General features: G+C 40.5%; 1 protein-coding gene across 2 annotated transcripts in view; it reads left to right on the top strand.

Annotated features, from left to right (window-relative positions):
- Positions 1-16,241, top strand: part of tatdn1 (TatD DNase domain containing 1) — a 58,477-nt gene that overhangs the window by 22,762 nt on the left and 19,474 nt on the right. For both annotated transcript variants that reach the window (XM_060823560.1, XM_060823561.1), the window contains exons 8-9: positions 349-389; positions 2,732-2,808. In XM_060823560.1, the coding sequence (XP_060679543.1) occupies positions 349-389; positions 2,732-2,808 (118 nt within the window). The remainder of the gene's footprint in view (positions 1-348; positions 390-2,731; positions 2,809-16,241) is intronic.

Genomic DNA, 16,241 nt, shown 5'->3' with positions numbered 1-16,241 from the left:
TAGGGGACAGTTTTGAAAAATAAGGGATTTCCCATTTAAAATAGTAATGAGGAGAATGTTTTTTCCTCTGAGGGTTATGAATCTGTGTAATTAACTTCCACAGAGAATAGTGGCGTTTGTGATTAAATATTTTTAAGGCTGAGGTAGTTGGCTTTTAACTCCCTGGTTAACTAAGAATCCGTCAGGACTAGGCAGGAAAGTGGAGTTGAGGCCTCAGTCAAATCAGTCATGTAGCAGGCTTAGAGGGGGCTCGAAATTGGCCAATTGTGATGCAGAAGTCTTGGATTTAAGAAGACATCATATATGATGTGTAAAGAAATTTCTCAGCCTTTTCAATCTCTTTTATAGATATAATGAAGAGAAACATTGACAGATGTGTTGGAGGTGTGGTAAGTCTAATCTAAGGAATCAGGAATTTGGCTATCACAGTATATCCTCCTTTATGATATGATGTTACACTACATTCAGGAATTGCATAGAAAATATCCAAGCCAGTAAGGCAGTTTATTAATTTTAACTAAGAGGTGAAAATATATGGCCTATGTTTCGTGATAAACATATGGTTATGTATGTAACTTTTTGTCTTCACTGAGTTGGCCAGTTGCTTATTGTAGAAATCAATGAAATGAGAATTTTGAGAGTTCTACAATGAGTGATCCAGTCTGGTAAACTATCACTTCTGTGGTGAAATTAAACATGTACCTACTAGTCTTTGGCACACAGCCATCATTATGCTCAAACCAAATATTTTCAGCTAAAAAGTGTATTAAGTATTGAATTATATGAAAGAAAAACTTGAATTTATATAATGTTGTCTTAATTCTTCAAAGTACTTCAAATAGCCTCACGACCAATGGATTGCTTTTGCAGTGAAATGATTATTTATAATGACAATAATAATAAATAACTAACTTATTGGACAGCAATTTTCTTTCACCAGAAAACAAATGGATGCCTAGATGACCTGTTATATTGCTTGAGAGAGAGAGAAGTATTGCGGACAAGGTCTCAATTTAACATGCTATTTTAAATTTGGCACCTCTATGCTAGGGAACAAAATATTATTTGTGGGCTTCCTTAATGTCTACTTCATTCATACTAACTAGGTAATGCAGTCACATTGTAATATGACTGTGCTTCAGTTGACATATAGAGTACTTACACTTTCTCAGAACCAAAATTAGAAAATAAAAATACCTTCAGTAATTATAAACTCCATTGAACTTAATTCTTCAACGCACAAGGAATGTATTAATTTCTGAGATACCACAGGATTTAAATTGCCATAATTGGCATAAATTAGCAAAAGTTTTTTTTCAAAAGAGCTGGCACACACATCTACACCTTAGCCCAAATCCTTAGCCTAAACACACCTCCTGCGGACTTTTGAGATCACAGCTAATACATTTTCATCGCATATTTACAAAACATAAACAAACCAGGCATTTATCACTTCTTGTAGCATCTCTGATCTCAATCTCAGATTTAAATTTAACAATAGCATCATTACTTCCCCAGAGAGTAGCTGTGTAGAGTACATATATACAACCTTAAGCTAAAGGTACCATAATCATTTGCAAGTAATTTATTACCTCAGGGGATTGAAAGTTTTCCCAGCTCCTTGTTAATTGAGAGTTCCTTCACTGAAACTGTTCTTGCTTACTTGCAATCTATTTTTCTCTCTCCCCATCCTTAGTAGCCTCCTGCTCTCTTTCTTTCTCTCAACCCCATTTCAACCTGCCTCTGACTCATACCTGAATTAAAATCTCCCTCTTTCACATCCCCTCCAAAGTGTTCCCCTCATTCCCATCCCCACCTTTGCAACCTTCCATTGTCCCCTCCTCAGCCTACTTGTAGCATTCTTCCCTACTCTTGCAACCCCATCTCCCTACCTTTCCACCCCATCACTCAGTCACTTTTCTCAATCCATTCAGTACCCCCTCATTACCACAATGAATTGCTAGCCTAACTGCACTGTAGCAGGCTAAAACATGGAATTTTCTGATGCAGAGCTGTCGGCAAATCAATGGGTACGAAGATCTTCCCCCGAATTAATGAGATTGTGTTTGTTACTTGGGCATATTGGATCCCATTTCTTTTAATATATATGGCATTTAATTTCTATTACATCCGATATTCTAATCTTTTCTTTTGTGACTTGCTATCTTGCTTGTCAAACCTTTATACACATTCCTTCTCTATCTTCATGCAACTTATGCATGAAGTTGCATTCTGGAGATAAAGTGGGCAAAATGAGAATGAAATTAAAGGTCTCGAAGTTATTCTGAACCACACAATTGCCATCTGCCTAACTGGCCTAACTGGCCTTTACATATCTTCTTTCCCATTCTATTTCTTCTCAATCTCTTGTTTCTGCTGAACTTATTTCTCTGTTGATCCTCAGTCTGCCTGTGTAAATTGAATGTTTATTATTGTTAAGCCTTCTCAAATGACACTCGGGTCACTGGTCCAATCCACGTGACCATGTCAAATTCTTAAGTTATTAAAGCTGAAACTTGATTTGAGCCTGTGCTAATACATTCAGTAGGTGTTACCTTGATGTGTTAATTGGTTCTACAATGGAAGCTTTCAAGTAACAAGTATATACCAACTACTCTTGTAATGTTTTTATCTTATTTAATATTATAATTTATTGCCTCTTAAATGATAGGACTTAATGAATTTTAAATTATTTATTAAATGATGGTTTATAAGTTTCTTACTTTTTTAGGTGCACTCCTTCGATGGGACAAAAGAAGAAGCTGCTGCACTTGTAGAATTGGGTCTTTATATTGGTATCAATGGCTGGTAAGTTTCAATATACTGTTTCAGTTATAGTTAGTGTTGATTTGTGGCTTTAAAGAACAAGCAGCAATTTGTTCCTCAAAACGGAGTATGCAAATCACTTATCCATTAAGCAGGTGTCTATTAGCTATGAGGGAAGCTATTAGGCAACAACAAAAGATCTTAAAGAACTTGATGTTTCTGTTGGAACTATCAACAGTGAGTTGTTTTTTTCTTAGTTGGGATATCAATGTATTTGCCTCGCCACCATTTGTTGCCATCACTAATTATCCATGCAAAGGTATGGTGAGCTACTGCTGTGAACCAATGTAATCCATGGTGCATCCGAGAAAAGAGATCCAAGATTTTAATCCCATGACAGTAAGCAATAATATAATTCCAGATCAGGTAGCATGCTTGAGGATTATTAGAAAGATGAGGCAGGATTGGTTTCATTTCCATAGGACACATTATAGGAGGGATGTGATAGCATTGGAGACGGTGCAGAGGAGCTGTACCAGGATGTTGCTCGGGCTGGAGAGTTTTAGTTATAAGGAGAGATTTGAATAGACTGGGGTTATTTTCTTTGGAGCAGAGGAGACTGAAGGGGGGACATGATTGAGATAAATAAAATTATGGGGAAATTGATTGGATAGACAGGAAAAGACTTTTCCCCTCGGTGATATGGCCAGATTTAAGGCAAGGGACAGAAAGGGAAATGTGTGGAAGAATATTTTTACCTAAAGGGTAGTGGGAATCTGGAACTTGCCTGAAAGGGTGTCACAGACAGCCTCCTAATATTTAACTAGCATTTAGATGTTCACTTCCAGTGCCAAAGCTTACGAGGATAAATGCTGGAAAATTGGATCAGAATATTTAGGTGCTTGTTTTTTTTACTGGCACAGACTTCATGAACCGAAGGACTTTTTTTGAATGCGGTACACTTATAACTGTGCGATCACGTGGAGGTGAATCACCAATCATTGTCATTTAGTGCAGATAATCAACTCCTTAATAGACCTGTGATGCATAGTCAGCACCTAGAATGATTGTCATATTGAAGTGACATCCAAACCAACAGATCATCATAAGAACCCATATTTTTGTGAAGGTTGGAAGAGTCAGTGAAGTACATAACAGACATTGAAGAACTTAATGAGCCAGTTGACTGCAAGGAAATACGCTCCGCCCAGTTTACAGCTCCGCCCAGTTTACAGCTCCGCCCAGTTTAACATAGGATGGAGGATGCAAATGCTGTTCCTTTCAAAATTCTGAATGCTATCTAACTGAGAGCTAAGGAAGGAGGTGGAAGTATCAGCAACAGACTTGCAGGAGACTGTCAGGGGCCAATGATCTGCCTAAGAGCTTCCCTTTTGAGGGACTGAATAGAATTATTTTTGAAATAATTGATTAGGTGATCGGAGAATGATAGTGGAGGATAAAGTATTCATTATTTAATTTGCAAGTCTTGTGACAGGTTTTATGGGTATCTGAGCTTGAGCACCAGTTTTTTAGCCATCTGTATCCTGTGACCTAAGTGTACAATTTATTGTTTATCTAAATTTGCAGGTGACCCTAAGCTAGAATGTTTGGAAATGTTTGAAATGATATAGATTAATGAGTAGGTAAAACTATGGAAGTTGAGGTGTAATGCCAAAGCTGCAATTTGTCCACTTTGGATCCCAAATACACTCTCACATGTTCATTGTATTTCTGAAAGTATTCTATTAATCTATTCTGAAATAATCATAGTTTAGTGTGTGTGTAATCTTTATTCACTATTTTGAACAATGTGCTTATCAGTACAGTATTGGAGTGGGTGCTTTCAAGTGTCATTTATGACCTTTGCATGGGTGTAGAAGGGATATCAAATGTATTTTGACAGGCAAAAGTCATGTTTATTCATTTGCATTGGTAGCTGCCAGTTTCACCCTATACAAAATCCTTCTGAGTCTGGACGGTGGAGTGAGAAGCAGTTTAGTTTTACTTGCCCATGTCATTGAGTCTTCAGATTTCAGAGACCCGATGTACCCCACAAGATACAAATTGGGGACCCTGAAGATAAGATGCACTGACTACATGGGAATTGACCGAGAAGTTTAAACTTCCAGTGGGCAATTGCCCTGAGTTGGGAACCCTCTGAAAAGTCTTCAATTTTGAATTAAAGAGTGCTGATTGAATGACTTGAATAATTATCCAGGGAATGTTAGGCAGATTAAAACCAGTTCTAACTCCTTAGTAACTGTATTGCTCCCCCCGCCTCCAAATGAGCCAAACTATCTGCATGACCACCTCATTTCCTACTTCCTCACATGCTCCCCTGTCATTCTACACATTCACTTGACACTCTACCTCCTCACCCATGTACCTTTCACTGTACAGCTTCCCAAAGAAGCTTTAGGAATGTAGGAGCCTGAGTAGACCGTTCAGCCCCTGAGGTCTGCTCTACCATTCCAAATCATGGCTGATCATCTACCTCGATGCCATATTACTGTGCTGTACCCATATCTCTTGATTCATTAGTAACTAGAAACCTTTAATCTCTGTCATGAATTTAGTTAATGTCTGATTTCCACAGCCCTCTGGGATGGAGAATCTCAAAGATCCACCATTTCGAGTGAAGACGTTCCTTGTCATCCTCATCTGAAATAGCTTGCCTTTTAATTATGAAACTCTGTCCCCTGGTTCTAGACCCCACATCCAGAGGAAGTATCCTTTCTGCGTAAGATCATAAGACACAGGAGTAGAAATTAGGCCATTCAGCCCATCAAGTCTGCTCGGCCATTTAATCATGGCAGATACGTTTCTCAACCCCATAATCCTTGATCCCTTGACAATCAAGAATCTATCTGTGTCTTAGATATTCTTAATGATCTGGTCTCCACAGCCTTGTGTGGCAGTGAATTCCGTAGATACACCACTCTCTCGCTGAAGACGTTTCTCTTTATTGCCATTCTAAAAGGTCTTGCCCTTACTCTAATGTTGACTCAAAAAAGCCTTGAACCACACAACATCAAGACATACTTTTTATTTCGATTAAGCTGGCAAGAAATCTATAGTCCAGAGTATCAGTCAAAATATCCTTGGATGGACTAATGACGGATCACTGATTTCTAGCAAAAAGGCAGTATATTTTATCACCCTTATGTACGTAACTATTTCGCACATTTCAGTTCCCGCACAATGTAATGTTTCTACCTCAGTTAAGTTCGTATAATTTAAAAATTGGTAATCAGTACATCTAATCTTGTTCACATAAGTCAAACCAAAGTTATTGATTTAAATGTTTCTACATCTGTTGTTCTCATAAGTTAAAAAGTAGAAAAAGAAAGCTAGTTAACAATGTTCTATTGATCAGCCTAATCATAGTACTGGGAAGAAGCATATACAGAAACCTCTCCAAGGTTACGTAGAGACTTCTGCATTTTTGCAATTCATGTTCTCGCGGTCACTATGACTGCAGCTGCCATTTTGAACATGTAAGGCAAATTATTATTATAAATAGAGACTTTCAAAACAGAGGCTTTTAACCTTTGATTCCCCAAAAATTTAACATTCCCTCCTTTTGGTGTTATGATCAACCAGGCCATTCATAAAGTCTATGATGATAACAGTCAGATATCAGTGACCATAAGCATGTGAATGCGAGAATGCAGGCGAATACAGTAAGATTACAGTACTGTAATCCCAAAATGTAACAAAATGCACCCAGTATTCACAGAGACCCCCAAATGGCCACCATGCTGTGATAGTACCAACCCCATCACGATCTACGTCTCTGATTTTCTGGATCTCCTGGGTAATGTGGTTGGAGAGATCAGTGATATTGGAGGATCTGTCAGGAATATAGGTACAACATTCCTATAATGGCACAAGTGCCACTCTCCTTAGCTAATAAAAAGTCCAACGCCAAACGATTTTGAAGGGCCCCTATTCTGACTGCGACCAGTTCAGCCTTGATATTAGTCAGGGCATTTGCAGTATCATTGGTGACAATTTCCAATATTTTCTTTAACTTATTTAATTCTTTGCCCTGCAAATGGAGTCCAATAGGAAGGGAAGACATTCCATTCCAGAAAAGGAGACCGGTGAGGTACCTCTTAGTCCTACGGAGTGAAGGTAACTCATCTAAAACCCAAATGAGAGGAACTACAAACCTTTATAACATGATCCCACCAGTCTGGGTGGAGCCACGGATTGGCTTTCAGTCTGCAAATAAATAGGCGCCATTATAGGTGGTTAGGCTAGAATATCTGGGTCGAAGAGTGCGGTGCTGGAAAAGCACAGCTGGTCAGGCAGCATCTGAGGAGTAGGAGAGTCGATCTTTCGAGTATAAGCTCTTCATCAGGAATGAGAGGGTGGCCCAAGGGGGCTGAGAGATAAGTGGGGTGGAGTTGGGGCTGGGGAAGGTAGTTAAGAAGCGATAGGTAGATGAAGTTGGGGGTGAAGGTGATATGTCGGAGAGGAGGGTGGAGCAGAGAGGTGGGGGAAGGAAGATGAACAGGTTAAGAGGGTTGTGCTGAGATGGAAGGTTGGATCTGGGATAAGGTAGGGGGTGGGGAAATGAGGACCATGGTGAAATCCACATTGATCCCATGTGTTTGGAGGGTCCAAAGGCAGAAGATGAGGCGTCGGGTGGTCAGGGTTTGGCAAAGGAGGAGGCCCAAGACCTGCATGTCCTTGGTAGTGTGGGAGGAGGAGTTAAAGTGTTCAGCCACGGGATGGTGGGGTTTTGTGCGTGTGTACTGGAGATCATCTCCGAAGCATTCTGCAAGTTGGAATCATGTCTCCCCAATGTGGAGGAGACCACACTGGGGAGCAACGGACACAGTAGATGACGTGTGTGGAAGTACAGGTAAGTCTCTGATGTGGAAGGCTCCTTTGGGGCCTTGGACGGAGGTAAAGGGAGAGGTATGGGTGCAGGAGAAGGTGCCAGGAGGGGAGGGGGAGTTGTTGGGCTTGGACCTAACAAGGGAGTCATGGAGAGAATGGTCTTTACGGAACACAAATAGAGGTGGAAAGGGAAATATATCCTTGATGGTGGAGTCTGTTTGTAGGTGGTGGAAATGGTGGAGGATAATGTGATGTATCCGTTGGTTGGTGGGTTGGAAGGAGAGGACCAGGCTGGAAATTGAAATCTTTGAAGAAGGAGGCCATCTAGTGGTGGAATTGGTCCTCCTGGGAGCAGATATGGCAGCAGAGGTAGAGGAATTGGGAATAAGGGATAGTGTTTTTACAGGAGGTAGGGTGGGAGGATGTGTATTCCAGATAGCTGTGGGAGTCGGTAGGTTTGTAATAATGTCGGTGTTGAGTCGGTCACCGTTAATGGAGATGGAGAGGTCCAGGCAAGGGAGGGCAGTGTCATAGATAGTCCAAGTGAACTTAAGGTCGGGGTGGAACCTAGTAGTGAAGTTGATGAACTATTCAACCTTCTCGTGGGAGCATGAGATTGCGCTGATAAAGTCATCAATGCAATGGAGAAAAAGGTGGGGAAAACTTCCCCCACCTCCCCAATCCCATTTCACCAAGAACGTGCAGTTCTTGGGCCGTCTCCACCATAAAACCCTTACCACCCATGTCTGAAGGAAGAACGCCTCATCTTCCACCTTGGGACCCTGCAACCACATGGGATCAATGTGGATTTCACCAGTTTCCTCATTCACCACACCCCCCTCTCCCCAGTCAAACTTTGGCTAGGTTCAGTCCATGGGATTGTAAAGGAAGTAAAGGAACTTCAACTAGACCCCATATAAATGCCACTGGAGAGGTTCCCATCTCACCTAAAGCAGATGGTGTCGTTAATAGTCTTGTTAATGATGACAGAAAAGGGGGTATATGGGATCTGTTGTAGCCAGGTTTGTAGCAATCCCTGAATAGGGTCATATCATACCCTGCTGACTGCCATTCCCGCACGTCCTTAGTTTTATCAGGTTCACTGGAAGAGTTCTGGCGTCCTTAGCCATTCGGGCACCTCAGGCCAGCTAAAGATGACAGACCACAAAGGAATACCCCCCCCTGTGCTTAGGGTGGCACATGAGTACATACCCAACAATCCATTGCCGTTCCTGTCATTTGGGCATTTTGATAAGCCAAATACAAAAAAGGCATTATGGTGTATAGATCACCTTAGACCCCCTCCCAAAGACAAAGAGGTATCAATCTGAAATGCTTGTGCCTCCAAAATAAATCTTGCCCAAAGACACCAGTGTCCAAAGCATTTTTCTTCCTTAACTCTTGTCTGTTCCTTCACGGACTCGTTTACTGCCAGTTCTTGAATCAAATGGGGTTGTCCTTGTACTTTCATAGCCGTGGAGGTGGTCAGCAACACCTTTCCCCTGTCCCAGTTCTCAATCAGGACAATATCTCCAGGTTCTACAGTAGGGTCGGCTCCCTCAAGCGAATCATCACCCTCTCAATAGGCTTGACGCACCTGTGAATGTAAACTTTGAAAAGTTTTGGTTAACTTAAGCGGATTTAATGGCATCTTGAGATGTCATTTATCTCAAGAGGGTTGGAATATAAAAGCACCGTTGTGCTACTGAGACTTTATAAAGCTCTGGTTAGGCCCCATTTGGAGTACTGTGTCCAGTTTTGGTCCCTATACCTCAGGAAGGACAGACCAGCACTGGAGCGTGTCCAGCGGAGATTCACACGGATGATCCCCGGAATGGTAGGTCTAACATACGAGGAACAGCTGAGGATCCTGGGGTTGTATTCATTGGAGTTTAGAAGATTAAGGGGAGATTTAATAGAAACGTACAAGATAATACTTGGCTTGGAAAGGGTGGACGCTAGGAAATTGTTTCGGTTAGGCAAGGAGACTAGGACCCGTGGACATAGCCTTAGAATTAGAGGGGGTCAATTCAGAACAGAATTGCGGAGACATTTCTTCAGCCAGAGAGTGGTGGACCTGTGGAATTCATTGCCGCAGAGTGCATTGGAGGCCCGGATGCTAAATGTCTTCAAGGCAGAAATTGATAAATTCTTGATGTCAAAAGGAATTAAGGGCTACGGGGAGAATGTGGGTAAGTGGAGTTGAAATGCCCACCAGCCTTGATTGAATGGCGGAGTGGACTCGATGGACCGAATGGCCTTACTTCCGCTCCTATGTCTTATGGTCTTATGGATATTTTCCCAGTTCCTCCCCTGGAGAGTGCATTTCAATCTTTCAGTAAGGGGAGGTCTGACCACTCCAGGTCCCCATGGGGTCCACATGGGGTTCCCATATGCAATTTCAGCAGGGAATAATCCTGTTCTCCCTGAGGGACTATTCCTCATATGGAATTAGTGCCAAAGGTAGGACCTTTAACCAGTTCAGTCCTGCCTTTTGTGTTAACTTGGCCAACTTATTATTTCAAGTACCATTTTGCACGTTCCACTGTCCCAGCTGCTTTTGGATGGTGAGTACAGTGAAACTGTTGCTTTATGGCCAATTCTTTGCAGATCCCTTTATTTATTTTAGCTATAAAGTGTGGAACATTGTCTGAGCTTATCATTTCAGGGAGCCCATAATGGGGAATCATTACCCTCAATAGTATTTTAACTGCTGTTGTAGCAGTATTATCATTCATTGGGATGGCTTCGATCCATCTATTATTACTAGACAGTATTTATAACAATGTACTCGAGGTAATTCTATAAAATCAAGTTGTAGACAAGTAAAAGGCCACCAGGCAAGGGTGTGGTTCCAGAACCTCAGGGCATTCCTTTTCCAGTATTTGTCTTTTTACAAATTAAACATGCTCTAGCTCTTAGCTGCTTTCTGAAAATCCAGGTGCCACCAGGTTTGTAATAAAGTATTAACCATTCCCTCCTTGCCCAAGTGTGTACAATAATGTATATAACCAATGAAGATAGGGAGGAGCAAAGATGGAACACAAGCTTGTCCCGCAGGGGTCATCCATAGCTTGGTTTTAGTATCGAAGGAGCACCCCATTTGAGTCTATAGTTTGTGCTTCTCAGCAGGGGGCGTCCTCCTGTAATTTCTGTACCTCACCCAGATCTGCCATACCCTTGCTTATTCTGTGTCTAACCAGGTTTTGCTGGGGACCCACTGGAACCAGAAGTACAGAGTGTAAGGCCGCCTGCTTAGCATCAGCATCTACCCGCTCATTGCCTTTGGAGACTGTAGCCGTTGGACCAGTGTGAGCCGAACATTTGTTTACCACTAGACTGGCTGGCAATTGCAAAGCCTGTAAGAGGTTATTCACAAAAACTGCATTACTGAGAGGCTGTCCCATGGAAGTTAAAACTCCTCCATGTTCCCACAAGGCTCTGTAATAGTGGGCCCCGCCAAAAGCATAGTGAGAGTCAGTAGATATATTTGCTGATACTCCATTGCTAATATGCAAGCATGATTGAGGGCAAACAAACTTGGCTTTCTGTGCCGACAGCAGTGTTTCAAAAGCTGCTTGCTCAACAATCATAGAATTGGTGGCAAGCACATATCCTGAACAACATTATCCTATCCTAGGGAGGGCAAGAAGTTCAGTAAAACTGCGGTATTGGTTTTACAGCTGGACATGCCATTGCCGACAACAAGCAAATCATCCACATACTGTCAATCCCTGCAGTAGTTCCATGGTCACAATAAGGACGCTTTGCTCTCCATTGGCCATATCTCCCACAGTTAAAACAACAGCCTGCCATTTGTCCCTGGGGGCTTTTGCTGTCTTCTTCCCAGTTCCAAAGGCTGTCCCCCTTTCCAAGGTTCGTCAGGAAAGGGTCACTCAGTGGTGGTCACTGGGCGGGCATCTAAAATAGGTTCCAGCCCCAGTGGGTATCCTGCTCCTAATCAACCACATCGGAGTTGGCACACTGGGTATAGGGGTCATGAGGTTGCTGGACGTATTTTGTTTTTACCTGCAACTTGGATCATGGTTTGGGTTTGTTCTGGCCATCCCAGTAGAAGATAACCATTCACCTCATTTGTGTCTGGGATTTCTTGGACCAGTTCATGTTATTTGTCCAAATCATGTCAGTGACACCAGAAGGAATATATTGCAAAAGCATAGTGTTAAACAAAGTTGAGTCACCTTCTCGATTAAAGGCTTGATCATCTGCAAATATTCTGTAACGGGCACCAAACCGCTCCCAATAGTCCCCTCCTGAATCCCCAGGTTTGGGTCTGTATGCCAGTACTTTACTAATGTTTACAGGTTGAAGTAAGGCTTGTTCTTGTTCTAATGACTGGATTAAGTGGTTCAGTTCTTTGCATGAGGAATATAGCCAGTCTCACTCTCCCTTAAAATCTCTTCTCTGGTTCTGCTTCCTACACTTTTCCTTATATTGCTTTTACTTCCATTGGCAATTGCATGTACAATATTCAGTTTGTTTTAAGGGATAGTCCAGGTGACCATTAATCTTTACAATCATGCTTCAAATTAACCATGAGGCAATAATACAGATCACTGACAATGTATAAAGGTATAAAAACCAATTGAACTTGCCAATTAATTCTGATTTTGTAATTCAGTACTAATACAAATGGTTTAAAATATATTGACTTAATATAACCATATCCTCTAATTGAGAGTTGGAAACTGAATTCGTGGCTGAGACAATTCATTGTTAATTAGAAATCCATTTTTTATACAGCATTTACAATTTCCTTTTCCACTGCCTTCAAAAGAAAGACTAAGCAACTTAAAGCATTCTGAACTGCTGTAGGTCTGACTTACACTACTGGCACTCCAATTTAACCCTCATTAGTTTAAATTAATTTTAAACAGATATTAAAAGGCACCAAACCCAGAAATACAATTAATATAGTCAAGCCCACATTGGAAATGAATATTTTAATGTCTGCAAGCACAAACATACCAATTTATAGCCTTTGAGATAATCTATTTATTGTACCTGTTTTTACATTAACAAAAATAGGACAAACTCAAAACTGAAAACTGTCATTTAAGGCATAAATTTTATTTTCAATTAACCGAGTGATAAACAAATTTTGATTAGACTTATCATGTCAATCTGTCAATTCCAGTAATTCTATTGTATCAATAAAATGTAAATGACTGCTTCTTTGGCTACCATAATCGTCTTTATTAAATATTGAGTAAATGTTATATTTGCAGGTGAACCCAACTGATAGGGTCAAGAAGTAATCACTCTCCACACTATGTATGCTGGTTGAAATGTCTATATCTTAAACCCACAGCAGCAGACTACCTTTTCTTTCCAGAGAAGGGAGAGTTTTTTTAATAGCCTAGAGAATTTTTTTTATTATTATGCAAGCATCACAGAGATTGCAATAGCACTTACAAGGGCAGGTGTCCCCACACGTCCTTCAATACCCAAATATTGTTCAACGTCACCCCCATATCATCTTCAGTGTTTTCAGATTTTCAAACATTTTATCAATGTAGTTAAAACAGGATTGCATTTCAAAAATTCCAATTTTCAAAAAGTACATTTTCAGTGAGAAAATTGTATCATCTGGAATTAAAGATTAGCTTACCCATTAAAACAGCATTTGGAAATTCACTGTGGTCAGAAAATGATATTTGAAACGTGATAAATTCCAATTCCAAGAAATTTTTACTAACTTTTATGACCCAATTTTTGTAAATCAACACTTCCTGGCAGATTTTGCTTTACACTAGTACTGATAGTTCCTGAAAAGGACATTACATTAACCATGCATGACCCAAATTGATACAGGCACAGATTACATTTTCAAATCACCTTGGATTTCCAAAATGTAGACTTAAATCAAAACATTTCCGGATCTTGAGTTCCAGGGAACAAAAAAAAATTATACAAGACCATATGTAACCACCAATGAATAAAGGTACATTCAAAACAGTCCACAAAGAGTTAACACTTAGTTCAGTGAACACAACACCAAAAGTTGGTCTCTTTATCTGTCTCTGTTTCCTTTGCCTTTTCAATTTCTTTTTTCAAAATTTCTGCCAATTGTTTTATGCAATCACGATTAAATGTACCATCAGGTGAAAATGGTTTCTCAGTTTTTTGTGTTCGTTTCACCCACTTGTTGACAAAGTTTTTATTTTGGAATCAGGTCTGTAATAAGCACACATGTATGTTAAAGGTGTTCCTTTCTGAGGGTGTGCCTCATGAGAGACATTGTTTCCCATTCTTTTGATAGCTGTATCTCTCACACACAGATTATCCCAATTGTGCAGTCATTCAAACTGGGGATGTACTTTAATTTATATATTACAATTTACCGAGTTGCCCCACTCACACTAAGAATTTACCAAAATGCCCAGTTTTTCTGAGGGGCCTGTAACCCCTATTAATCATTTTCTTGATCAGGTATTCTGTTACACATAATCTGAAAAGGAGTTCCCTTTCCAACTACATAGAGGGACTGTCCCATTGTACCTAATGACTCCTTACTCTACTATAAACAAATTTCAACCAGCCATATCAATATTATAGAGTGAGACATTTACAGAGCCTGCCCTCCTTTCTCTATTATCTCATAATATCAACTGGCCATTTCCGAAGGAGGCAGTTCTCTAAGACGAATCCATCAGATAGTGTCGACTACTTCCCTGACTGGGGTCCCCAGTCCCAACTCTTTATCTCAGGAACAATACAGAATAGACAATGTCACCCTGCAGCAACCTAGAGCAATCTTGTAAAAAAAAAAGAACCTTATTACCTTATAATCTTGGTCCAGGTGGTTTGTTCCATCCCTTCAAGGTACCAGTTTCACTGGGCATGGGGCAGGTCGTCTGTCTGAACAAAAAGAGTGGTCTGAGGTAAAATACTTAAGAGGCACCTTACCACTCTGTTATGCTTGATTCAGGCTCTCATTTATTCAGTCCAGAGAAACGTTCCCTATAATGGGAAAAGAGTCACAGCACCAAAATGTTGACTCAAAAAAGTCACGGACCACACAAAAGTTTCAGTATCAAAACACACTTTCTTTCGGTTAAGCCGGCGAGAGATCAATAGTCTATAGTTCGGAGTATCGATAAAGATATCCCTGGATGAACTAAGACAGATCTGTGGTTTCTAGCAAAATAGCAGTATATTTTATCGCCCTTATGTGCGTAACTGTTTTGCATGTTTCAGTTCCCACACAATATAATGTTTCTATCTTTAGTTAAGTTCTCATAATTCAAATACATTTAGTCTTGGTCACCATAAATCAAAACAAAGCTATTGATTTAAATGTTTCTACATCTGGTGTTCTCATAAGTTTAAAATGTAATTAAAGCAAGCCGGTTAACAATATTCCATTGATCAGCCTAATCATAGTACTGGGAACAAGCATAGACAGAAACATTTCCAAGGTTACGTAGAGACTCCTGCATTTTTGCAATTCATATTCTCACAGTCACTGTGACTGCAGCTGCCATTTTGAACTTGTAAAGCAAACTATTATTTTAAATTACGATTCCCAAATGGAGGCTTTTAACCTTTGATTCTCCAGTACTTTATCTCTAAGGCTGGTCCCTTGGGTTCTCGTCTGTCCTACCAATGGAAAACTCTTCCCAACATCTACTCTGTCTAGGCCAATTCAATATTTCAATTGGATCCCACTCCTCATGCTTCTAAACTCAATTGAGTATAAACCCAGAATCCTCAAACACGCCTCATATTCTTCATTCCTGAGATATGGGGCCCAAAACTGTGCACAATAGTCTTAAATATGATCTAACCAGAGCTTTATAGAGCCTCCTAAGTATGCCCCTGTTTTTATATTCAAGTCCTCTCAAATAAACGCCAACACTGCAGTTGTCTTCCTAACTACTGACTCAACCTGCAAGTTTACCTTGACAATATCCTGGACTTAAACTCCCAAGACTCCTTGCACTTCAGACTTCTGAATTTTCTCCCAATTTAGAAAACAGTCCATGCTTGTATTCTTCTTACCAAAATGCATTACCTCACTCTTTTCCACATTGTACTCCATCTGCCACTTTTTTACCCACTTTCCTAACCTATCCAAATCCTTCAGAACCTAGCCAAATATTCAGAAATCTCATCCTTCAGAATGGACTCCAAAATCTTACCTGTGAATGAGGTTCGGGTAATTGCTCTGTAAGTTTCCACCTTTTGCCTTCCTCTCGTTTTAAACAGGGGTTCACATTGGTGATTTTCTAGTCCTCTGGGACCCTCCACTATCTCAGCTATCTCCTTTAGCAGTCTCTTTGTAGTCCATCTGGTCCAGGCGATTTATCTACCTTCAGGCTATTCCGTGTTTTTAGCAGCCTCACCTTGGTGATACATCTACTCTATCTATCCCATTCTAAACTTTCTAAGTTTCTATGAGACCAATCCTCAACCTCCTAAATTTGAGACAATACAGGCCCAGTGTCCACAATTTCTCTTCATAGGACAGTCCAACCATCCCAGGAAACTGACTGCTGAAGCTCCACTGCACTCCCTCTATGACAAGTATATTCTTCCTTCGCACGTGGACCAGAAATGCGTACAAAGCCTGGGCTAACTAGTATTCTATACAATTGAAC

The sequence above is a fragment of the Hemiscyllium ocellatum genome, chromosome 4 (assembly GCF_020745735.1).
Source record: "Hemiscyllium ocellatum isolate sHemOce1 chromosome 4, sHemOce1.pat.X.cur, whole genome shotgun sequence".
Lineage (NCBI taxonomy): Eukaryota > Metazoa > Chordata > Chondrichthyes > Orectolobiformes > Hemiscylliidae > Hemiscyllium > Hemiscyllium ocellatum.
This window is presented reverse-complemented; position numbering and strand designations above follow the sequence as displayed.